This window comes from Alternaria novae-zelandiae, assembly GCF_023758075.1.
Source record: "Alternaria novae-zelandiae strain BMP 2774 chromosome Unknown scaffold_2, whole genome shotgun sequence".
In the NCBI taxonomy this organism is placed as follows: domain Eukaryota; kingdom Fungi; phylum Ascomycota; class Dothideomycetes; order Pleosporales; family Pleosporaceae; genus Alternaria; species Alternaria novae-zelandiae.
This window is the reverse complement of record NW_026056962.1, coordinates 1587526-1611652: the sequence shown is the minus strand read 5'-3', so window position 1 is coordinate 1611652 and position 24127 is coordinate 1587526. Positions and strand designations below refer to the sequence as shown.

The window sequence follows — 24127 nt, the reverse complement described above, 5'->3', positions numbered from 1 at the left end:
CGGCTGCAAAGTCACCGAGAGGCTTTATCGAGACCAAGATTGTCAAAGTGAAGAAGTTGGCAGACCACGAAGCCCCTCTTGTGTCGCCTACGTGTTCCGCGAGCCTGCATGTGACAGCTGCTAGGACAATCGATGTGACGGGCGCAGGTAACGGCGCAATGGATGGAAATGCAAGCAAGTCATGATAGGCCGAAGTGTAACAGCCGCGCCACAGGCTAAGACGATTCAAGGGTCGGGCACTGCTGCACGATGACGATCATGTCCGGATGGTGTTGAGGGCGTAGCATTGAAGGGAACATGACATCACCTAAGCATCTTTGTGAGCCTCTTCAGTGCCGCGAAGCCGCCGTGGATGGCCATGGTTTTATTCTTCACATCCGGCATCTGCCTCTCGACAGTACAAGCACCCTCAGGCTCACACTAAATCCATCAAATTGAGCAGTTTGCGACACAATTGCACTCCGAGCAGTAAGTATTGATTGATCTGCGGCGCCAGGTCGGTTCGGGCTCTCGCAATCTGCGCCTCGACCCCTCCGAGGCATCTCACCCCTTAGCGCGACTCCACACGTCATCGCCAGCCACAGCGAACGCGGTTCAGGGTTGCAGTTGTTTGCGAACGTCTTCTTACATATATTCGTCAGGGTCTACCTTACCGTCGCCGCAGCCAATATCCACGACCAGGCAGCTCCCACCATGGCGACCCAGCGCCCAGTCACCCCGTCGGCCTCCTACGACCCCGTACCGCACATCGACGACCCAGCCCATCTCAGCCGCGGCTACGGCACCTCCGCTGTGAATGACTTTGGAAACTCACCACTAAGCGCGCCAAATGAGCGCTCGCGCCTGGGGCGGTTCGAGGAGGACTTCGATGCGCGCACACGTGGTTCATCCGTCCTCGAGGGTGATATGCACCAGCGCTCGTCCTCGCGCTCGTCCACCTTGAACCAGGGCGCAACCCCTTCGCGAAGTGGCACGCTCAAGAAGAAGAACTCTGTCAAGAGGGCAAGCAGCATGAAGCGTAGTGGAAGCAGGAGATCCATGCACGCGGGCTCGATACGTGGCGTGACCATTGACGACCAGGAGCATGGCTATGACCGCGAGGACAGTGTCTTCTATACTCCTGTACCGACCAAGGGCACCCCCACTGAGATACTAGCAGAACGCTTCCAGAGTATGTTAGGCACGTGACAAATCCGTGAAACCTACTGACACCGGACAGCTTGGCGAAAGTTTCTCAAGGACCTCATCACCTACTTCCGCGAGGTCGCATCCTCATACGAGCACCGCGCCAAGTCGCTGTTGAAAGTCTCGAACGTTATCAACAACACCAATGCCCCCGCGGCCCTCCTCATAGAAGGAGGTCTGAACGACGCCAACCGCATCCTCCGCGATTTCCACAAGCAAGCCATCCTCGAGGCCAACAAGGCGCGGGACGTTGAGGCCGACGTCATCAACCAGCTCAGCGGCCTCCGGGCTGATCTTGCGCAGAAGATCAAGGAGATCAAGTCGCTGTCTGGCGACTTCAAGAACAACGTCGAGAAGGAGAAGGAGACCACAAGGAAGTGTGTAACAGCACTTGAGGAGGCGCTGGCTTTGGCCGACTCCGACCCCACGGCAGTTGCAGGCAAAGGAGATCCATATGTCGTGCGTCTGGGTGTCGAGCGCCAGGTGGAGAGGCAGATCGATGAGGAGAACTACCTCCACAGGGTCAGTTATCGCACGTGTAGGGGCGACTCAGCTAACGTATACAGGCTTACCTCAACCTTGAAAACTCCGGCCGCGAACTCGAGTCGATCGTCGTTGGCGAAGTCCAGAAAGCCTACAATGCTCTTGCTACCATCTTGAAGCGCGATGCCGATGAGCAGTACAACACGGTAGAGCGGTTGCGCAATGGCCCGATCGCCATGCCGCGCGATCTCGAGTGGAGCAGGTTCGTGCGAAGCGACCCTCACTTCGTCAACCCAGACATGCCGTTGCGCAGACTGGAAGATATTCAGTACCCTGGCAAGCACCACCCTGCTACCACCGAGGTCAGAGCGGGTATGCTCGAGCGGAAGAGCAAGTATCTCAAGTCCTACACACCAGGATGGTAAGTAACTTAGTCTTGACAACCTTCCCAGTCTAACACTTTCTAGGTACGTCTTGTCGCCAACGCATCTCCACGAGTTCAAATCGGCCGACCGCATCTACACTCAGCCTCCAGTCATGTCCCTCTATCTGCCAGACCAGAAGCTTGGTTCTCGCTCCCAGCCCGGAAGTTCTTCCCACAAGTTCGTTATCAAAGGCCGTCAGGCTGGATCCATGCATCGTGGCCATACTTGGGTGTTCCGGGCGGAGACGTACGATACCATGGTCGCATGGTTCGAAGATATCAAGGCCTTGACTGAGAAGAGCGGAGAAGAGCGCAACGCTTTTGTCCGTCGCCATGCAAGCGTCAGGAGTACCAGCGCCGGCAGCGCCCGTTCAGCCAGCTCGGATGGCGGACTAGAGGAAGACGAGGCAGACGCGGTTCCTTTCTCAGCCAACCAGTCCATGAAGGAACAGGCCTACCGGGATCAGTCTGAGCGACCTTCCCGACCTTCTCCAGGTGGGCGATTCCCGTCTGATTTGATGGTCAACCGTAACTTACAAGCGCCTTTATCGCCTTCTAGCGGAAGTTCAGAGGTCGGCAATGATCTAAACACCATGTCTGGAGGTCCGACACAGGATGTGCACCCGATGTATCTTGCCCAAACCTCAGCCTACCAGCCCGAACCTGCTCAGCCCGTCCAGCCAGTCCAGTATACCCAGCCCGCTCAATATCAACCGCAGACCAGTTTCGTAAACCCATACCCACCCGCCCAGCAGGCATACGCGCCTCAGACTGCCGACGCCCCTTCATACGCGCCCGTTTCTCAGGCTTACCCTGTCCAGCCAACTTCGGTCGACCAGTACAACCAGCCATCCCTGGAACATGCTGAGCCTATCCAACGCAAAGATAGTACTCATTACGGCAACTGGTTGGCGCCTGCTGTTGGGGGTGCAGCCACCGGAGCCCTTGCAAACGAAGCATTGCGGAAAAAACAATTGGCGCAACAACACTACGAGGCCCAGCAGCTCAACCAAGAGCAGCAATATCCAGTCGAACAGTCTCGCGCGGTAGACTTCCCAGATGCCACCCCTACGCAAGTCCCCGAGCGGCATCCTGACCATATACTCCCCGACCAAATCGACGACACAGGCTACGTTGCCCCTGCTGTGCAGCCAACCCCTGCTCCGATCGTTGCGCCTGTCTTTGATAGCCACACTCAATCCCAGCAAGTAAGCGGGTTGGATACACCAGGAGCTACTTCGTCTTTTTTAGGCGAGTCTGAGGTAGGGGCACCTGTCTTTGGCGAGACTGTCAACGGCGGGCCCGTCCCAGTGGGCCTCGTGGATACTGCAGAGGATATGGCGCACCCTGGCATGGGCAAGCGGATGAACACCGACATCAGCGTCAGCGACCTGCATGTCCCGGGTGAATATCCCAAGACAACCGTTGGTGACGCCAGGATTCCTGCTGCAGCCGCCAGATCGCAGGAGCCCACGACTTTCCTGAAGTACAACTGATTGTCTCACGGCAACGACTGAACGACCTGGGTTATGGGAGCTCTACGATGACGACTCGGACGACTGGATTATGGATTCACGACAAACAGCTTGGTTAGGGCTGGCTACGGGCTGGGGGTTTCTGGCGAAGAGCAAGGTTTACATATGCGTCGCCTTTCTGTGAGGATCTCCTTGATGGATCTGTCAACATTTTTTCCTTTACAGTTCTTTCTCTCGTTATAACGTCTGAGCATACGTGCTCAAGCGTCTCATTACCCCCCTTGATACCCGGCGTGATACACCCAATAGTACATAGATGGTAATTTGCTTTAATTGATCGTTACACTTCATTCGCTAGTCTGGTTCACTGATCAGATCCGATGGGATCATCAATCCTACGCAACATCAACAACAATCTTCCCCCTAACTCTTCCTTCGACCATGTACCCCTTGACCTGCTCCCACCCCTCTTTACATCTTTCCTCTGTCAAGATCCCCTTAACGACATCCTGCACCACAACCTTTACCTCGCCCTTCTCCGCCAACTCCCTGACCTGATCCAGTAACTCACTCTTCTGATACAAGATAACATTCGCATACCTCGGCCCAAAGAAGTATCCCCAAACATGTCTCATCACCTGCGACGGATACGTAAAATACGTCAACGGCCCACCCATCGCTGTCCTCGAAGTCTTATCCCCCACAATAGTAATATACGCGCCCGCCGGATGAAGTAACTCGTTCCAATGCGCAAACATCTCCGTGCCGCCCACACAGTCAATGTACAAATCGTATTTCGTGCCGCCGGGCCGTTTGGAAAGAAGCGAGTTGGGCACGTCTTGGGTGCGGTAATCGATGACTTCGTCTGCTCCCAGGGATTGCACGAATTCGACGTTGGAGCCGGAGCAGATGCCGGTTACGTGGCAGGAATACAGCTTTTTGGCGAGTTGGACGCACCACATTCCTACGCCGCCGCTTGCGCCTGAGACGATGACGCGGCGTTGCGAGGGGGATGGGGAGCTGGATGGGGAGGGGAGCCAGTCGAGGCAGGCGAAGGCTGTTAGGACTACGAGAGGGATGGCGGCGGCTTCGTGGTGGGAAAGGGTAGTAGGTTTCTTTGCGATGGGCTCGGAGGTTGGGTTGATGGAGAGATATTGTGTGAATGTCCCTTCTGCCATCTAATTTACGTTAGTCCCAACGTATTTCTTCTCGATCCGAAAGCCGTGCCAGGCGAAAGATTGACTTACAGGTCGATTACACAATCCAAAGACTTGGTCGCCAACCTCCCATTTTCCGCTCTTACTTGCTTCTTCGCCCATTGACACGATTTCGCCAGAGTAGTCGCGTCCTATTCCTTTCTCCTTCTTGCCTGCTAGCCAGCCGATCACGGGGTTCCCCCATAGTTGGATGTCGACGGGGTTGATAGCTGCGGCTTTAATCTTCACTAGAACTTCTTGGGGACCTGGTTTCGGTATGGGTGTATGTGTAAGACGTGGTTGAGATGAAGGTTGCGTATATGTGAGAGATGTGTTGGACTCTGGTAGTGAGGATGCCATGGTGAAGTAGCTCTTTCTTTCCGTGAGCGGCGGAGCGAGTCGCGTGTTGATGTAGGAGACTAAGGTTCAATCAGAGCGATTGATAGTACACTTGCGGAACCAATGTTTACTTCCGGGTTTCTACTTATGGCAAGACGCGGCCAGGGTTCTATTGACGTCGTATTTCCAATGTTGCTCAGCAAGACCTTGGGTGGGGCTTCGGAGTACACACCGAGGCTGCATATAGCCTATACGAGTCAGGTAGCGGGAGTCGTGGATCATGACCGAATCGCAGCCCTTTGTCAAGACCAAGGCATAGGATTTGGTTTGTTATTGTATATGGGTCTATCTAAGTCTACAGTTTATAGCATGTGTTCATAGTTTAACTGTACTTCTAGCGCGTATGTTCTCTCCGTACCTGATGAACAAGAATGGTATCGGGATCAGTAACGTAGCGATGAACCCCAGCATAGTGTTACCCCAACCGTAGCCCATTTGCGCATACATCGTCTGACTACTCAGTGGGATAAAGGCTGCTGCAACACTACGCAACACTGTACTCGCCGCCATGGCGCTGGCCGCATGGACAGTAAACACGTCGACTAAGTACGTAGTCGCAGGCATGAACGTCATCAGCAGACCGAAACCAATAATACCTGTTGCAACAATGGGTACCATGAAGTGCGTCTGGTATTGCACGCTCCAGCCGTAGATAAAGAGACCGCAAGGAATGAAGAAGCCGCCGATGCACATCATTTTCAGCCGGTGTTCAGGTCGGAAGTCGCCGCGCGCCATGTGCTTGTGTACCACTTTGTTGCCATAGTGGATGTAGGTGAATTGTCCGATGAGGGAGCCAATGCCGAGACCGAGGAATGAGAGACCAGTGATGCCGCCATGCCAACCATATTGTCCCTTGAACACAGCAGTGAAGGTGGTGAATAGAATGTAGAGATAGGCGTATGTGATCGCAATGTAGAGCGAGATGGCGAAGCAGATAGTTGAGCGGAACAACATCTTGGCTGGTCGAATGATCGAAAATTTGAAGAGCTGACGTGGGGTAAGGCCACTATCAAGCTTAGATCGTAGTTTCGTGTTCCCGGTCTCGGCTTTGAGACGATTGACTTTCCGTTGTAGAATGATGATGCCAGATGTCTCGCTCATCAGAATGAGTGACATGATGAAGAATGCACCGCCCACTATAGCGACGAACCAGAAGTTCCATCGCCAGCCTTTTGCTACTGTCAAAAAGCCGCCGATGATTGGACCGACACAAGGCCCTACCGTTGGTCCCATCATCCACACAGCCATGGCAGTACCACGCTGTTCTCGTGGTATCAAGTCCGCAATAGTCCCTCCACCAAGTACCATGGGCGCTCCTCCAAAGCAGCCCATGAGAAATCGGAACACAACAAACTGCGCCATATTGTTCGCCACTGCAGCCGCAATCGTGAACACAATGAACAGCAAATTGCAGCTATGGTACAGTGGCAGTCGACCATACATCTCCGAAAGTGGTGCAATGATCAATGGCCCAAACGCAAAGCCAAGAACGTACACGCTGACCATGAAGCCTTCAAGCAGATCACTCGTCGAGTTGAAGTCGCGCATAACCTCCGGCACACCGGGTGCGAATTGCGAACTCGCAAGAGGCGTTAGGAACGTAATCGCCGATATGAGCGCGACCATGCCCCATTTCTTTGAAGCTTTCCAGTTCATTGGGTTCTCTGCGTCGTTAGGACCGTCAAAGTCGACGACATTCGGATCGCTTTCGGGTTCCTCTTCTGCATCAGGTTGGTCTGCACTGGAGATTGAGCCTGAGCCGTTTCCCTTTTCGACATCTCTTTCGCCAGTTGTGTATTCGCCCTTCTTCTCATCTAGCGAGTGCCGTCTTTCCGATGTATGACTCGGCACTTGGTGTATCGAGCCGAGGTTGCTTGGGATATCTGCATCGTGGCCTTCTGCTGCGGCGAGGTCGATAATCTCGCTTCTTGTGGGATGGCGATACAATCCTGGTGGTTCCGGTTGCGGCATGTTGGTGGCTCGTAGAGATTGTATGAGCTCAGAGGGTAACGAATTCGCTATATGTTATGCGTCACCGCTGAGTCGTGCGTCACTCGGTTGTACAAAGCAATTATAACGTATTTGCTGGAAACAGCGAAGCGAATGCTGTCAAGCTAATAATGTTGGCATGTGGAGATCTCGTCCGCATGAGTGTCCGGGGATAACGGGCTGCCTCGAATGGCTTGAATCCGGGGGAGGGTAGAATATAACAGCGCCATGGATGGCAGCTACGGAGGCCAACGTTAAGTAAGAACAAGTGAAATGCAGCTAGCCCTAGTGAGAGGTGTCATCGGTTGCGGCTACCTGCTTGCCGCATGTTCTGTGGCTTGCTCGGTGAAGATCTTGAGCGTTAATTCCGTTGGGTGCAACGCAGCAAGGGTCCAACACAGGTGCAGCGCTTCGAATAAACTCTGTCATACCAAGAAAGATATGATTTTATTGAGTATTGTCCGCTTACTCCACTGCAGTATGACTGTGAACAGTGCCGTTCATGAGCACAGTAATGGGGCACCCAGACGCGGAAGACTACCGTGAGGCCTAACCGAGATAGTGCGTCGTCCCCACTCACAACTTTGCACCTTGCTTCTTGGAGGGTATCACTGAGAAGAACAACAGAGGCATCAGAACATGATGTTGTCACAACAATCATGCTTCTATTATTTCAGCTCAAATTCAGCAGTCTCAAATCGATATTCTTGCCAAATTCCGTCCCTCTCCATCTTCCCCGCGTTTGCTTAGCAACAAATCGAGTGGCCTCGGCCGAGCCCCATGGTCTAGTGTAGATTGTACGCCACAACTCGGGATGTGATACCCCTCTGGTGGGTCTAGCATGGCCAAGGTCATGCTACTGCCCTGACTGGCGGATTCGTGACCTCAGTCCCTGCTCACTATACGGTGGAGAGCTTGTGCAACGAAGTTCGTCATGCTCTCGCATTCGTGAAAACTAAACCATTCCGACCAGCTTGTGTGCTGAGAACGTCGTACAAGCGTTGCGCATACCAACGGTTATTGCACTAAGTCTGGTATTGTAGGCGACGTTCTTTTTCGCGTTGCGGTAGCGTTGGTAATCAGATCGTGGTGCTGTATGCGAAGCAGATGTTGCAAGACCAGGAGTCGTGTGCCAAAAGTGCCGTCGTTTGGCAAAGTCTGGTATTCTTCGACCGAAGGCCAACAATCTTCCTTTCATGAGACAAAATACCCCTATGAAGCCTTCACCTCATATCATGGCACCATGCCGATAACAAGGCTGAGGCAAAGGCTCTGTGACTTCGTAGTTGCCGAAAAAGTCAACGCTACTCTTTCTCCTCTCCTCCATCGCATCTTCCAGATCACGGCTGATGCAAATTTCCATGCCTCCACTCTGTTCCGTGCCCTTCTTCTCCGTCGACATCTTGTAGCCCACACCCGCCGAAGAGTTCGTCGTTGCCGAAGTCGGGCTAAGGTAGGTAGAAGTAGTCGTCTTCTTCTTTCCAGGCACGTCATTTTCGCCGAGTAAACCAAGCCAGGGCAGCTCTGCGCAGCGCTTGAACACGTCTTCGAGGTCAAAGAGGTCCTGCATGGAAAGACTGTACATTTTCCCGCTCCGGAATTTCCAGAAGAAGAGTACTGATAGCTCGATCGTCTCGATGCACTGGAGCGACAGGGCGATCTTGTCCATGGAGGCAAGGAGATTCTTCGTCATACGTGTCTGGTCTTTCATCATCCGATCTCTCCCTCCGTTTTTCAGCGTCGTGTAGTTCCATTCAACGTAGAAGCGTATATGTGTTACATGCTTCAACATCGGCAGTTGCAGGATGTGCTGCGAGAACTCGAAATAGTCGTTGTTCGTCCGCGTATTCCGTAGTTCAGCATGTAGAGTGATCTTGCTGCGGCGAAAGTAGTTGTGCAGCAGCTCGTCCCGGATTTGTTTGTTGATCAAGAGAAGCTCAGGCCGTAGTCGTGATGCTTTGGCTACGGAGGATCCATATCCAAAGATGTCGTGTCTCCAGGGTTCTCCGTTGGACATCTCAGCACCCCAGAGGCAAGTGTGAAGTTCCGGACGAATCCTTGTGGGATCAGGTAACACATAGTTGAATATTTGGTCGCGGATCTCTCTTGGAAGGGCCAAAAGTGGTGAGCTGAAGGTGCTCGGTGTGAGTTCGAGCAGAATTTCCAGTTCTCGGAAGAGCATGCTTTGACGATGCTTGTAGAGACCATCGGAGCTTCTGTTCGAAGAGACTGAAAGCTTATTGCTCGATCGCTGCTGTATGGTCGCCATGGCGTATGCAGGGTCCGTTAGTTCCAAGTGGAAGGAACGCTGTCGTTTAGTTCCCGAAGATGTGATAGTGGTTGCAGGTTGGTATCCCGGAGTATTAGAAGGTTCAATATACGGGGTTCGCCGCAGGCTTTCCAGAGCTCGAAGACGGGCAATGTCCCTGTGTGAGCATGGGAAGTTGATCGGCTAGGTACAAAACGTCGCCGCGAGTGATCTTATGGAACGTTTCGAGAGAAAGGAGAGTATCTGCGACGCCATGGCTGTGCAATGCGGCCGAGTCATGTGTGAGTGGTAGCTCGCCTGTGCGCAAGGATCGATTGCGGCACCCGTGCGAGCATTGAAAGTGGGGTGTCTGTATCACGTGTCAAACGGGAACGCGAGATCTGGCCGGCACAGAGTGTTTCAGCTTGGCGCTTCGAACCTCCTGCATTCGCAGCCCTTGGATGCATGAAGACCTCAAACGCTTTGGGATGACATTTTCTGCGTGCCATGGTCGTCCGCGGGCTCCACGGCCATGCTGTTCCGCTCGGCAGGAAAAAGCATGCTCGCGTGTATGGCATTCTGACGGGAATCATGATCGTTCCCAGGTTGTGCGCACTGAATCCGAGGAAACTATTATTATTCCGCCTTATTGCGCGTCATCTATATTTAACAACAAGCGACCGAAATTCGCGTCATCGCGTTGCGCCTTTCGACGTCTAGGGGTATCACAACAAACAAACAAAAAATGCTCAGACGCTACGCATGCTTCTCCACCTACTCAGCCGATTCTGAATCAAAGCACTGGCAGTCGGCAATGCTACCACCAGGTCTCCACCCGCTCAACAGAGTCGGGCATCGCCATGCAACATCCATGTCTGAGCACTGAAACAGCACATTCCATATCCTCTCCATTGTGTATCCGAACCAGGGTTGGCTCATCGAATCGGGTCGTTCTTGAAGGTAGGGTTCTTGGTGTGCCCAGCTGTGCTCGTCGACAAAGAGCTGCCACAAGTCGTCGTAGATGGACTTGTTGATACCGCGAATGCGCGCAGCAGTGACAACGAACTGGCCTTTGTAGCTGAGCAGCACGTTCTCACGAGTGGATCCGTCGATGCGGGATTGTACGTCCGCGAACAGCGATGTCTCATCACGCCAGCCGCGCTTGTCCCCACAGTCGTCGCCATTGCATAATATCCCCGCCCAACCCAGGTTAAGGAAGCCTGTCTGGTTCGCCCGGAAATATCGCTCGAAGAATGGGTAGAATTCTCGTGGGTTGTGAACGTCGGCTTGGAGGAAAATCGTTCGTTCCGCAAGGCTGTCCCAGCGGTTGACGATGTGGTTCAGGTAAGTCTCGGCTTCGCGTCCTATGTTTGGTAGCTTGATGACTTCGTGCGCGTTCGTTTCCGCTTTGATCTTTCTTTCGTCTGCTTCGCCGTCCTTCAAGTAAATCGTAACAAGAGCCTCGGTCATTTGTGGCATGCTCTCCAACTTCTTGATGAGCGCAGCAACATCCTCAGTGCGCTCTTTGTACATGCTGATCACAACTTCCAAAGGCCCAATGGGTTCGTATTGTAGATCCAGGCGCGGCTCCTCCCGAGGGTATTGTCGTTGTCCAAAGTTCAAGCTCACGAATGCTGTCCACAGCACGATCAAGACCAAGCTGACCAAGGAAGAGCGAGCACTGCTGCCCTGCGATTTTGGCCGTGATGCTCGTTGTGCTTTGGTACCAAAATCCTCCTCGTCATCGATCGGTGCATTCGGGGAGCGTGAGACGAGATCGTAACTTCCGCGGGAGCCATCGTGACGACCGGACTGTTTCCAAACTGTGTCGTAGATGTCTTTTCCGCAGGCGCACATGATGGCGAGGAAAAAGCATGATAGTTGGTAAAAGCTGGTGTAGGATCGGCGCGTTGATAGAACGGTGAACGAGCCGGTGATAGCTGCCATGGCTAGAATTGTCGTGGCGCTGCGGACGCGTTGTGTTGCGGCAAAGCTGCTTCCGGGTAGTTGGCCTCCTGACTGCATGTCCATTGGGAAGAGTATCGAGCCCCCACTCAGCAATGCCGCTGCTGTTGAGAAGGCATTCAGACTGCGGAGAGGCAGGCTGCTTGTGTCGAATGAGTCCCAGTGCTCGCCCGGGAAGTTGCTGACAAGACAGAACAATGCAAGCAGACCGCCCATAACAACGAGCAACATTGCGTTCATGCTTCGGGTAGCATATTCTCCTGGATAGTGTCTAGCAGCAAGCTTCTTCAACGCACTTGCTGCACCAACGAGGAGCATTGCCAAGATCGATGCGATCAAGCTTGGTACCATTAGTCGGTATTCCATGAACAGAACACCAGCACAAGCTGTGGCAAGCAAGCTCAAAGACAGGGTTTCTGCGTTTGAGCGAGGTGTGTAGTTGAACACATAGAGAACTACACCTTCAGCGAAGAAGGCTATGGTCTGATATGGTCAGCGGAGCGCATGTCAAGCTTGCTCTAGAGAACATACCGTGATCATACATAGCAGCGGTAGATTCGAAGTATGCAGGACTGCTTGCACTATGCAGAATGCAGATACCGCTTGCAGGAGATTCGAAGCGGCCAATAACAGTCCACCTTGAACAGGTCGTTTCCTACGTTGGTCTTGCTCGCTGGCATGTTGAGCGCTCGGTCTCCATGGATGGAAAAGGAAAGCGACTAGGGCCGTAGCCGCGATCTGGGTAATGTACAGTTGCAAGGGATAGTGCAGATTTCTTTCAATCAACAGATGCCGTGTGGTGAGCAGCGAGGTCGTAGCGCATGCCAGCCAGCCAAGCTGGCGATAGTCCTGGAGTCGGTCGCATACGGTCCGGCGTTGGAAGGGAGACTCCTGGTCTTCATCGATGCGTTCGAGACGGCCACGCGCGGTCATAGTGGCGTTGATTCGAAACCGGGTGTGGTGTGAAGGAAGTGCAGAGGGAGACCGAGTTCGATCGTGATTTGCACCAAAACCTTGCTCGGACGCCTGATCGACGTGCAGGCCATGGGTGGAAGCGAGTCTATAAAGAGTTGTATGCTGCGGGCAAGACGTGTGATAACGGGGGTGTGGGCCAGCTTAAACGGGCCTGGTGGACCTGAGTAAAAGGTAGAAGGCTGTGGAGTACCGACAGGCAGGGACAGTAAGGTTAGTCTGCGGTCATGGCCTGACAAGATCAACGTTAAAAGTCTTTCAGAGACAAAAGGATCCTTTTCATGTCAGAATTGGCATCGACAACAGGCCCAGGTCCAGACCCGAGCAGCGGTTGGAACGCTTGTATGTATTTCAGCCACATGGGCTCACCGACGCATCAATTTCAGAATGCGCATCTAGTCACAGTGGGGGGATGGAGAGGCGCAGCCTGTACAGTACACGCATCGCGCGCCATGAGGCATACCGCCCTTGTCGACGGGTGCGTGACAGCTTTAGGCCCCCGTGTGCCAAGGGGAGGCCTTATGTAGATCGTCTCATCCCCTGTAAACTCCATGGTAAATTTCTTGTAGGAAGTCGACAGCTGTTGACTCTGACGTACGCCGCACATTTCTCAGATTCCGCTCTATTTGACTCTTGATCTCAATATATTGCTTCCGTTCATGTCGTGTCAATCGCACCTCAAGAGCCCTGAGAAAAGGGGCGCTGTGGATGAGACCCGCTTGGAGCCAAGCCGGGATGGGGCGAGCGAGAAAACGTCAGCCTTGGTCCAATCAGCCTCAGCATGGCTAATTGCGAAACTCGGGTCCGCCTAGTATGGAACATTGGGGCTTGAGCTTGGTGGAAACGCGTGCGACGGCGTGGACTTGTGAGAGGAAGACGAGAGGTTTCCAGGGTCTATCGTGGGGAAAGACAAGACGTTGCTCAAGTTCCACGAGGCGTGTCGTCGCACCTGCCACGCGACGAATTGGTACCTAGGTAACCACCAGCAACCCAGAGTCAGCCTCGCACTTTGTGTTGAGCAGTCCCACATGCGGATTTTACTTTGCTAAACACTTCGAGCTGCAAAGCCGTGTTGCGAGCCTCGCCTGCAATCCTTCTGTCGTATCCTCCTTCCTTTAGCGGAGCAGGGAGAGGGGCCTGCTGGGTCTCGCCAAGACGGGTGCTTTCCGATGTATCGGGGTCTAGAAAGCCCTCCCCAGCAGCCGCAAGTCGACATCTTAATCTTCGAGATGCGATTTCATCGAGAGAGTATGCCCTGCAAGGATGCGGATTTCCCCAGAAGCGTGTCCTGCGCAATCACCACACCGCAGTGTCGCCGAGAGCAACGTCGCCGACCACAAGTCGACCACGTCTACTATGTATTGCTGATGCATTCCACGATCTCATCAGCACGACCCGACTCCAAGGTTGCCAACCCTTCGCATGACTCTTTCCGCATCAGCGACAACACCAGTTTCATCGTCAGAGAACCCTACAGATTCTGAGCCCAGTTTCAGGATCAGTCCTCGGGATCACGTGTTTTCTTTTCGACCCAAGGCGCGACCTCTGGAAATGCGATTGGTTCATCACCATAGTGGAGAGAACTTCCTGAAGTGGGACGATCACTGTTAATGTGTTTACATTAGGATTAACTACGGAAGCTACCAAGGTATCATGATGGCCTTCCGATTGATTATTTGTTCGTTATTCTAGTTTCCGATAATGCCCTCTACCATGTCCACGACACCAGAGAGTACGCTCTGAATGACAGGATACTTTGGAAGATACGGGTTGTATACCTTTTGACATCTGCCATTGTAATCGGCTGTGTTGCCAATTTCAACAGTAAGCTCGTCTCCAGGCACACCAAGCTTCGCAATCGGGCCGCTGCGAGGAGTGGCCTTTTCCCATCCAGGACCAGCGGCGGGGTTCTTGATGAACTCGACGAACCAGTCGTTCTGGAAGTCAGCAAGCGCCTGTTCCTCGGCAGTCACTCCCTCAACACCAGCAAAGGCACCGTTGCCTCCGAAGAAGAAGGGAATCTCAGCGCCGTGCGTTGGGTAGTCGACAGGCAGAGGCAAGAGGTTGGAGTAGTTGCCGAGGAAGCGGTATGACCAAGTGTCTTGGGTCTCGCTGCGCAAGTCGATGAAGTGGTCGACAGGGCAGAAGAAGCGTGCATCACCGTACTGGGCGCCGCTCATTTCCGAGACACTGGAATAGTCGGCGATGTCGTACGCGGCCTCGATGATGTTGTTTGGGATCTCGGCGACGTCAGCATCGAAGGTCTTGAGCCACGCCGAAAAGTCTGTGTTCTCGCTGCCGTACACCAAACCGAAAAGGGCGCCCTCTTTGTCGGAGTTACCCGTCAGGAGGGGTACGTGGGAAGCGTAGTTACCGGCAGCGAACCGCGCAGCATAGTCCTGGTAGCGTGTCTTCTCGTCGACGACAGGCGTGAAGTACGTGTTCAAGGTGGCGTTGAAGGCCTCGGTTTGGAAGGCGTACATGTCCACCTTGCGCAGGCACTCGAGCTGTCCTGCACCAGTTGCGCAGCCAACCTCTTTGGCAACGAGGTCGAGCGCTTCGTTGGTGGGACCGACGGCAGGGCCAGACTTTGCGTTGGCAGCCATCTGAACGGCCCCGACGAGTGGTGTGTTGGGGTGGTTCCAGAGGTAGTGGTCGACCTGAACAGAGCCAGAAGAATGACCTCCGAACACGACACGGTTGGGGTCACCGCCAAACTGGGCGATGTTGTCGAAGACCCATTTCAAAGCCTTGTCGACATCGAGAATGCCAAAGTTCTGCGACTCCTCGCCATCGACAAGTTCGGCAGAGTTGGGGTATGCCCAAAGACTCTCACGAGTGTTGAAGCTAACGAAGACAACTCCCTTGCGAGCGAAATTCTCTCCGACGTAGGCTGGATTGCTGCTTGAGCCCGTTACCTAAAGATGGGTGTACGAAGTCAGTTTTTGTCTCACATGCAGTTCGTACATTGGCAATTACTCACCATCGCGCCGCCATACCTAAGAAATTCTCGTCAGCATTGGCTCCACATACAGTTCGTACAGGGAAATCACGTACATGTAGACGAATACCGGAAGACCACCGGGTGCGTCTAAGCCTGGTGGAGAACCCGGTGGACCTGGTGGGCCTGACGGAGGGCCTGGTGGATGGTGAGGTCCATTCGGTTTATGAGGCATCGGCGGCGCCCGTGGCAGCTTACTGTTCGAAGATGGCGCCCAGATGTTGAGGTTCAAGCAATCTTCATCTTGCTGGGAGTATGTTGTACCGGTAATGGCCTGTGGACATGTCGCACCATACTTTGTGGCATCGAGCACTTCGCCCTTCTTCAGCTTCTTGACGTCCTTGGGAGCCTTCCATCTACGCAATGATCAGTAAACCGGAGGCGATGCAGGACCGCCATTACATACCGGTTCTGTCCCCCAGTTGTCTGCGCAAATGGAATGCCGAGGAAAACAGAGTTTCCATAATCATCAGTGAAACCCTTCACAGTTCCCTGATCGAGGGCCGCCGTTCCATCCGCGACGGTTGCTCTTGAAGGTTTCGGAGGTAGCGGCGTGGCAGCCACCTGTCCGAGGAAAACGCCTAGCGAGAGGCTTTGCAAGCCAATCAGAGCCGAGGGAACCTTCATGACGCAGGACAGGGAAACACGATGTTGGGTAAGAGATAGAGTTTGGCGGGAGGCTGTAGATCGTGTTTGGGCTTACACATGGCTATATAGGGCACCACTTTGGCGGGCTGCCACCAGCTGGAACGAGTTCTCGCCGCCAACAGCACAGCAACACCATGTAACGTCCAACTGCCGAAGATTGCCCGGCGTGGAGCCTGAAGGAGCCGCGAGGGAAAATAGGGCATTTTCATCTCCGTCTCTGCAGATTCCGCAGGATCCGAGGTCCGATCAGATTCAGGGACCGCAAAATTGGAAAGCTAAGCGAGTCGAACCAATCGCAGCTACCGTGCGGCATCCATGCTAGAAGCCCGGCTGAGACACCAAAAGCGCTAGAAGGTGACGGTACCAAGGTAGAACCTGTCGGCCTCGTGCGCCATGTGTCTAGTTCTCGCCTTCCAGACCGGTGCTCCCTGTCGTTCATCGCCATGCGAGCTAGGATGCTTGCATCCTCATCGGACCGAACCATGGAACCTCGATACGGATCTGAGCACAACCCTTCTCATCCTCGCACCCATGACCCCGAGGCCAACGACGATTTTTTGCCATCCATTACTCGGTAGTCTCTTCACATGCGAGCAGTGGCGTATGGTTTCCCACTGCCCCGTTCGGCGGACACGATGCTATACATGTAGTTTTGTCGTCTCGAGTCAGATTCTTCCAACCAGCGTAGCTGAACCTGCTCTAACGCATGAAAACGTTGCCACTCAGTAGCGGCCGTAGAAGGGTTTCGCAGCTCAATTTTGGCTACCGACTCTAGCGGCCGAGACCTCTCAGATGCTTGCCAGCTTACGGTTGGTTGGGCTTTGGGAGGTCCCCTGATGCTATCATGCCACAACGCTACGGGACGGCATGCTAGTTGCACAACCCGCAACATCCTGTAAAGTTACTTTAGGGGGTCGTTTGCCCGTGGAGTAGAGAAAAATGGTACTTGTTGCGGCAGCCCCGCTGTCAATCGACGTTCTACTCACCCTCGTCACACTCTCCACACACTGTTCTTGGATCTCCAACTAGAGTGGAGCGAGCAGGCTCGAACTCCTCACGGCCTTTTTCTCGGTGACAGCCACACAAGCAAAGCAACATGGTGGACAGTGAGCTCGGGCAGGTGGTAAGTCCTCCTCTTCCTGCATGCTTCGTATATTGTATGCAGTGCTGATTCAGTTGACAGGTGTCATGGTATATCTGTACCGTAGCCACGGTGCCTTTTGTCGCGCTACGCATGTATGCGCGATGGTCGAGACTGGGCAACCTCGGAATTGACGACTATCTGATCCTACTCTCTCTGACATGTCTGATCGGAGACCTCATCATCCAGCAGCACATGTGGAACCTAGGGCTGGGCGACATGGCGTCAATAACCCCAGAAAACTTCAAGGGCATAATGCAGATGATCATCCCCGGATCGACGCTCTACGTTTCCTCACTATGGGCGATCAAGTTTGCCCTGGTCTTCTTTTACAAAAGCCTGGCTGCTCCCGGCTCCCGTCTGGTCCTTGTGTATAACTTCACGCTTGCCGGATTAGCTGTCACCTACCTCGTCATTTTTTTCGACATCATCTTTCAGTGCTTCCCCCACGACAAGCGATGGTCGAATAACCCAGCCTGTGAGCAAAAGCAAACCCTGACCCACATGTATGCGAACGGTGGAGACTGACCATGCGCAGATCAATGCAGTCCCAAAGCCGCCGAGATCAACTATTGGATCACCATTTGCTTCAACATCGCAACCGACGTGTTCATCATCTGCCTGCCCATAACCATGGTCTCCCGGCTGCAGATGAAGCTGAAGCAAAAGCTCGGTGTAGCCGGAATCTTCGCCTTGGGTTTCTTCGTGGTTATTGCCAGCAGTACGTTCCCATCAGATTCGAGATGAACTGGAACCAGACTAACATATCGCCAGTCGTCCGAGCCTACTACTCGCACAGGAACGAAACGATGCTAACGTGCACCGTCTCCATGATCGAAACAGCCATCGCCATAATCGCCACCTGTCTCCCCGCGCTCCGCTCCATGATCCTCGGCACAAACAACACTACCAAAGACTCCGCCAACAGCTACGGCCGCCACTACGAACTCTCGTCCGCGCGGCGAAAAGCCAGCGGAAACCGTCTGACGGCCTCGAATCAGATCTCCGGTGGTCTGCACTCCACGCACGATACCCGGAATCGAGCAAACGGATCAGAAGACTCGCTCTTCACAGATCCGCCGTCGGATCAAATAGGTGGCGTCGAGCAGTTTGTGAGCGGGAAGGGGATAACGGTTAATACCCAGATCGAAACCATGTTTGAGGATTCCAGCTCACGAAGCAATATTTCTTCGAGTTCGACAAAGGCGAAATCGCCGTTCAATTAGTACACGAAGTGAAAAATAATAAACTCAAATGGTAGCTTTGGAGGCAGCGATACCTTAATATATGTAGTCAACGAAGTACTGAATCATTGAACGATAGCAGATATATTGCATGAGTGGGGTGGCTGCTGCAAGAGGCTGTGATGAGCGGTGTAAAGCCACCGGCTGTGCCTGCTTGCGGTGAAAATAGCTACTGCTCAGATCGCTTTTTGCCCTACGAAGTGTGCGTTGAAACGGCGCGTTTGTGTGTGTGCGGCGGTATTGGCCGCGGCAAAGTTTCCCGAGTGGAGAGGTTGTGATAGCATGAATCGGGCGGACGGCCTGTTTAGGAATGGGGATGATGAACACCAAAGCGTTCGAAGAAAGTCAGGGCGATTTACTGTGTAGTGACGCTGATGGAAGTTTGTTGAAGAAGAATTGTAATGTATTGAGAAAGTGATAACGTTGAAGCCCGTATGCCAGATAATACCAAGAGAAAGAGGGCGTCTCAACTGCCCTCACAAACGCCGGAGTGCCCTCTAAACGCCAATCATGCAGCTCATGGGCCTGTAACATGCCCGAGCAGAGATACTGTACACCAAACTGCCGGAACTCCACCTTCTTTCAAGGAGGCTCTTACACCTCTAGTCCGCCAACCATGTAGAATAGCAGATAGGCCTCTGCAGCAAGGACCTCTGCCTCGCTGACCAGCACCACCTTGCTGTCGTCGAACATGAACCAGTCGTTACCCTCCCTGCTGTAACTGACGTAGTGTCCAGAGTCGATTTTGCCCTTGTGCACGATGACACTGCTTAGTTCGTATACGAGGGCGTTCGCCGGGCTGTTGACGTTGTGGTTCGAGAGCGGTGCGCCGGAGGTCTTCACGGCGCGCATGGCGGCTTTGTGGGAGGTCGTGTAGGGATATATGTCTAGCTTGACAGGGAAGCGAACGGGGGTTTCGATCTTGGAGGACGTGGATTTGGTGTGCTCGAAGCGCTGAGTAATTGTCAGTATAGAGACGCTGCGGACGGCTCTTGGTACTTACCTTGAGGTGGATGGAGAGAACCGGTGGTAACCTCTTGATGCTCAGCTGCTTGGTCGCATTCTGCGGACTGTCGCAATTTCGACATGTGTACTCTGCTGAGCCCAGCTTCTCCTTCACCGTGAAGCGTTCGAGACAGTCCCTCAAATCCAAAGGTGTCTCTTCACCCTTTTCTTCCTTGATCTTCCGTTTCTTGCCTTGTATCCGCACGTCCAAACTAAGGTCCATATACGGGTCTTGCGCCGTGGTCACATTGCGACAATTGTCGCATGTCACCGTACTTGAGAGCTTCCCGCAGAAGGCCTGATGTACCACGCACTTGCAATCCTCCGAGTCGTCTGTCGATCCGCCGTTCGCCTGGTGCAGCGTGTTGAGTATGAACTGCATGTACTCGTGCGCATCCTGCTGCTGGTATCCTGCGAGAGCTTCCCCCGCCAGCCAGCTGCCCATGAGCATGCTGACGGCGCCAAAGCCCTCTGTCTTCTCAGCTGAGTGGAATTCGACAAACATCTCGTCCAGCGCACAGCTCACACATGAGTCCCTCTCGCACTCTGTCTGCTTATGACCTTCGGAAAGATAGAAGTTTCGTATGAACGGGTTGTGGACGAGGGTTTGTAGGATGACGCTCATGAAGCATGTCTGGCCCATATTATAGAGCCCACGCAGGCCTATCGCGCGGCAGGGGAGGAAGGTCGAGTTGCTGATTACGAGCTTGTGGTCTTCGGTCGTGGTGTTGTCTTCGTACTTTCGCTTCTTGCCTGTATTGTAGTCAGCCAATCTGATTCTTTCAAGCATGAGAATACCGCCACACACCCTTCTGTACTCTCAGCACGTCCAACGTCTCGTCGTAGATGAAGTCCTGGCAATTGCCACAGTATATGTTGCCGTCTCGTGACTCGACAGCTGCTTCCTGTTAGCCCTTTGTATTCCTAGGGCATTGTCTAACCCACAGAAACAGTGCGACTTGGTCTCGAAGTGCAAATCGCGATCCACCTCGGTCATGATGCTCGGGCACTGCAGGCACAGGTACAGCGGCCTCAGCGACACAACGTTGCGCGCATCCGCCGGCGCAGTGTACGTCTGCGCTATTATGCTCGGTTTCTCGTGGATATTCTGGAGGATGGCCCGGTAGTGCTGGAGCGTCTGCTTGCGCGCCTTCTCGAACATCTCGCCCATGTGCTCTGCCATGTGTTAGCAGCCTCCTCTGACAGTCTGAATGGCAGAGCGCTTACCGCATCCATACGCGATATGCGCCATCTGGCTGCTCGGCACAATGTTGCCCTTTGCATTCTTAACAATCTTGGGCGACGCCAGCGCCGACGCCTTGGGGGCCACTGCGATCGTGTCCATGGTGCCGGAGGTTTCGAGCCTTGGTATAATAGACGTGCTCGCGCTCTACATAGTGCAGGATTAGAAGGTTATCGGAAGCGCTCGCCAGCAGCACGGGCGCAACACTTTGGTGGCAGCGGCGCTCACGATGCGCGGCTTGGGGAGTTATTTCTGGGGTTGAAGCGGACCTGCATGAAACCAATCAGCAGTGCGCCGCTAGCGGATCTCCCGCCCACGCATCGTGCCGAGCCCGATGAGAAGACATTACCATCACACTGCAACTTTGATGTAATCCTCCCAAGTCCCACTTCTTGTATTCAACCCGTGTATCCTTCGATTGTGATTACAGGCCTACCCTCTACAGTATATCTCGCGATTTCAAAACTTACTCACTCCTCCCTTTTTCGTTATTTCCTCCGCTTCAGGGCCTTTCCCTTGCTCTTTGGGGTCTGCATCTTCAACTTGTAGAACAAGAAAAAGCTTAGTCAGGGTTGATGACAGCGAAAGTGGAGGCGAAGGCGGAGGAGGTGTGAAGGGCAGAGAGGGTCGCAATAGCGGGAGTGGGGGTGTAAGAGGGCGCACGGGAGCGACAAACTTGGGCGGGAAAGGAACGTTGTCTGTATTCTCGTTGGCGAACTTAGGGAGCTTCAGCGGGATGCGGCTGCTCGCGCAGGTCAGACACATTTCGATGCTACACGCAAATGAGTTTCACTATACCTACCTATTGCGCTCCAAAATGACACGAACTGGCTGATAATTACTTCATCTCAAAGGTACCTACGTATTACGGTGAGATGTTAATGCAGAGCAGAGCAACAGAGCGCGGTCAGGGAACTGTTGCCCAGGTATGCGAAGTTGTATTGAGCTCTATGGAAAAGAAAGAAGATCCCGCTCAAGGTTGTATGCGCGTAACACGACTGCACTGTTATATGAAGAGAAATGTGACTGGTAAGTGCAACACGTGGGAGAAACCCTTACCAACAAGCTGCCGTCTGAACACTTCGACGCGTCTCTCTAGACCCTGCTCTACGTTTTCCGCGACATAAGAGAACACCGAATCACAAAGTGCAGCAACACGAAATGGCGATTGTTCTGATGAAGTGCTACAAGTGAGGGCGCCGAAATTGTAGTTTGCAGAATACACGTGCCAAAATACAGCCAATGTGCTATGCTACAAGAATACGTAGGCGCCAGACAGCTGTATCAACAGACCGCAGCCGGATTTTCTGCTACCTCTTTACCTCTCTCTGAATGCTGCCGCGTGACATACCTTATGGATCAAACAACCTTAGTTGATAGTATAGGCACTTGGGAATAGATACTCGTCGCAGTCCTAGGTACAACGGATGTAGCTTACTGTAGGCTCTTCGGCATTCTGCCATCCTTTCGCCGTTTTGGAGCCTCACCTTCAATCTTCTTTTGCGCTTCTCTCTCCATCTGCAACCTGTTCTACTCCATGATGAATCTCTTTCTGGTAGCCTTGCACGCTTCTGTTCGATGGCAATATCTGATGGCGGATGTTCTTTTGTTTGAGATAGTCGACGTACGTGGCGACGCCTGCGGATCCGACGAGGAGAGCAAGCTTGGAATGCGACAACTCAATGAGCTGACGGACCACGAGTTTCCAATACATACCTAGATTGGTCGGGACCTGGTCGACGATATTCCCTAGACCGAGCGCAAGGTTTCGGTTAACTCGCCTGGGGAATACGTCCAAGTGGAGGGCGCCGTGGTTTCTGATCGAGGATACGTTGTGGCCAAGCTTGGCGTATAGCATAAACATCGACTCGTTTGAAATGTCTAGGGTGGTACCATACGATCGATGCACGGTGCTATCCTCCTTGGCAGTGGGGTATGAACTGACAATGAGAAGGGTATCGCGGAGGCTTCCAGTAGGTTTAACTGCGTGAGCGTAATTAGCTTGGAGGCTATCTAACTTCACGTTAACAACTTACCCAAATTGCTCTCGCTCATGTCAATCCAGTTGTCCATTGTCTCCGGGAGCTCAATAGCATGTTCGCCCTCCACTGCCTGTCCCCATGCGAAGTCCATGTCCGGATACGTAAGCGGCCAGGTGGACGGATGTCGCTCTCGGCGGGGTATAACGAAAGGCGGCGATGTGCATGCGTGGTCATAGACTGTCGCAAGGAACTCTTGAACTCCTGGTAAAGTTAGTACACATGCGCTTTACGTGCTGTAGAGTAGAGCTTACCATCTTCTTGGAGGTCTGGCAACAATCGTTCTACCAATTTGCGGATTTCGTCGGCGGTTAGCTCACTGAACAGGTCGTCATCTGTTAGGGAGCATCAGTCAACGATGTCAGGTATCGTGCATTCGTCAATGATGCTAGTTGTGGGATCCGCGTCGTCAAGTATCTGCTCTGTCGCTCCGGTGTTGTTGGTGAATACCGTAAACGCAGGGGGTCGTTTTGCTTTCGTTGTTGATGATCGAGTCCGCGCTGTCTGGTGTCCTGGTGGCGGTTCAGGTAGTTGGGACGGTAATTCCGACAGTGCTCCAGTCAAAGGCGCGTTGCGAGCTCTTGAGGCTGCTGCCGACAGTACTGTATTCTTGGGTCTCTTCGCAGGTGGGGAGTTTTCTTTGTTGGATGAGCGCGGTGGCGGCAAGGTAATCGAGGTCTTGAGGATGCAATGCGTTTACTGGCACACGTAAAGGACAGATGGAAAACGTAAAGGACAGATAGAAAACGCTCAAAGCACGAGAGATTTGAATATCACATACCCTGAGTGCTGTGTGCCAGAAGCGAGTGAAATGAGGCAGTCGTGAGAGGCATGAGGCAGTTGGTAAGGGACCCACATCCAGCGCATCATCGATGGCCAACCATCTTCCCCGCGTCTCCTGGGTGAGTCGCATGAGGCAGTCACGAAAGAACCTATACCCAGCGCATCATTGATGGCCAACTATCTTCCCCGCGTCTCCTGGGTGACTGGCATGAGGCAGTCACGAAAGCACCCACACCCAGCGCATTATCAATAGCCAACTATCCTCCCCGCGTCTTCTTAGTAAGTGGCATAAGACAGTCGCGACATAGCTCTAATCCAGCGTATCAGGGGTTAGGTATCTTCTCTAGGATACTTTTAATAAGTGGCATAGAGTAGTTATAATAGAACCTTTATCCGGCTCATTGGGGTTAAGCTATCTTCCCCAGGATCCTCTCATTCAGTGGCATGAGGCGGGGACTACAGAATTTTAGATCTGAAAGTTATCCGATTGTCTAGATGATCACACACTAGCCCTACTCGTTATGAACATCCCTGAATCTCATCTAGTTAGCATAGTAGCTACACATATCCCGCTCTACCTAGATAATTTTGAATAATTTATTGTACTTTATTAATACCAGCATACGACACTGTGCCAGAGTGGTTTAATGAGTGTGATTTGAAAGAGCTTGTCTCCATCAGATCCTG

The 24127-nt window shown here is 53.2% G+C and overlaps 9 protein-coding genes across 9 annotated transcripts; 2 read left to right on the top strand and 7 right to left on the bottom strand.

The window, feature by feature from the left end:
• Positions 1–693: 693 nt before the first annotated feature.
• On the top strand, positions 694–3588 carry J4E88_001563 (uncharacterized protein; the record flags this gene model as incomplete). The annotated part of the gene is made up of 4 exons (XM_049395232.1): positions 694–1171; positions 1220–1707; positions 1752–2089; positions 2136–3588. 4 exons carry the CDS (start codon positions 694–696, stop codon positions 3586–3588), a joined length of 2757 nt encoding a protein of 918 aa, XP_049259096.1.
• Positions 3589–3962: 374 nt separating this feature from the next.
• Positions 3963–5123, bottom strand: J4E88_001562 (uncharacterized protein; the record flags this gene model as incomplete). The annotated part of the gene is made up of 2 exons (XM_049395231.1): positions 3963–4745; positions 4815–5123. The coding sequence occupies 2 exons, from the start codon at positions 5121–5123 to the stop codon at positions 3963–3965; spliced, it is 1092 nt and encodes a 363-aa protein (XP_049259095.1).
• A 354-nt stretch (positions 5124–5477) lies between these two features.
• J4E88_001561 (uncharacterized protein) lies at positions 5478–7133 on the bottom strand (the record flags this gene model as incomplete). The annotated part of the gene is made up of 1 exon (XM_049395230.1): positions 5478–7133. The coding sequence occupies one exon, from the start codon at positions 7131–7133 to the stop codon at positions 5478–5480; it is 1656 nt and encodes a 551-aa protein (XP_049259094.1).
• Positions 7134–8379: 1246 nt separating this feature from the next.
• On the bottom strand, positions 8380–9420 carry J4E88_001560 (uncharacterized protein; the record flags this gene model as incomplete). Its single annotated transcript, XM_049395229.1, has 1 exon — positions 8380–9420. The coding sequence occupies one exon, from the start codon at positions 9418–9420 to the stop codon at positions 8380–8382; it is 1041 nt and encodes a 346-aa protein (XP_049259093.1).
• Positions 9421–10173: 753 nt separating this feature from the next.
• On the bottom strand, positions 10174–11904 carry J4E88_001559 (uncharacterized protein; the record flags this gene model as incomplete). The annotated part of the gene is made up of 2 exons (XM_049395228.1): positions 10174–11847; positions 11896–11904. 2 exons carry the CDS (start codon positions 11902–11904, stop codon positions 10174–10176), a joined length of 1683 nt encoding a protein of 560 aa, XP_049259092.1.
• Positions 11905–14024: 2120 nt separating this feature from the next.
• On the bottom strand, positions 14025–15964 carry J4E88_001558 (uncharacterized protein; the record flags this gene model as incomplete). The annotated part of the gene is made up of 5 exons (XM_049395227.1): positions 14025–15254; positions 15320–15335; positions 15394–15475; positions 15536–15693; positions 15744–15964. 5 exons carry the CDS (start codon positions 15962–15964, stop codon positions 14025–14027), a joined length of 1707 nt encoding a protein of 568 aa, XP_049259091.1.
• Positions 15965–17081: 1117 nt separating this feature from the next.
• J4E88_001557 (uncharacterized protein) lies at positions 17082–18352 on the top strand (the record flags this gene model as incomplete). Its single annotated transcript, XM_049395226.1, has 4 exons — positions 17082–17108; positions 17169–17604; positions 17665–17847; positions 17901–18352. 4 exons carry the CDS (start codon positions 17082–17084, stop codon positions 18350–18352), a joined length of 1098 nt encoding a protein of 365 aa, XP_049259090.1.
• A 612-nt stretch (positions 18353–18964) lies between these two features.
• J4E88_001556 (uncharacterized protein) lies at positions 18965–20720 on the bottom strand (the record flags this gene model as incomplete). Its single annotated transcript, XM_049395225.1, has 5 exons — positions 18965–19324; positions 19374–20128; positions 20184–20273; positions 20321–20551; positions 20603–20720. The coding sequence occupies 5 exons, from the start codon at positions 20718–20720 to the stop codon at positions 18965–18967; spliced, it is 1554 nt and encodes a 517-aa protein (XP_049259089.1).
• Positions 20721–22107: 1387 nt separating this feature from the next.
• Positions 22108–22881, bottom strand: J4E88_001555 (uncharacterized protein; the record flags this gene model as incomplete). Its single annotated transcript, XM_049395224.1, has 3 exons — positions 22108–22601; positions 22655–22837; positions 22878–22881. 3 exons carry the CDS (start codon positions 22879–22881, stop codon positions 22108–22110), a joined length of 681 nt encoding a protein of 226 aa, XP_049259088.1.
• Between the last annotated feature and the right edge of the window lie 1246 nt (positions 22882–24127).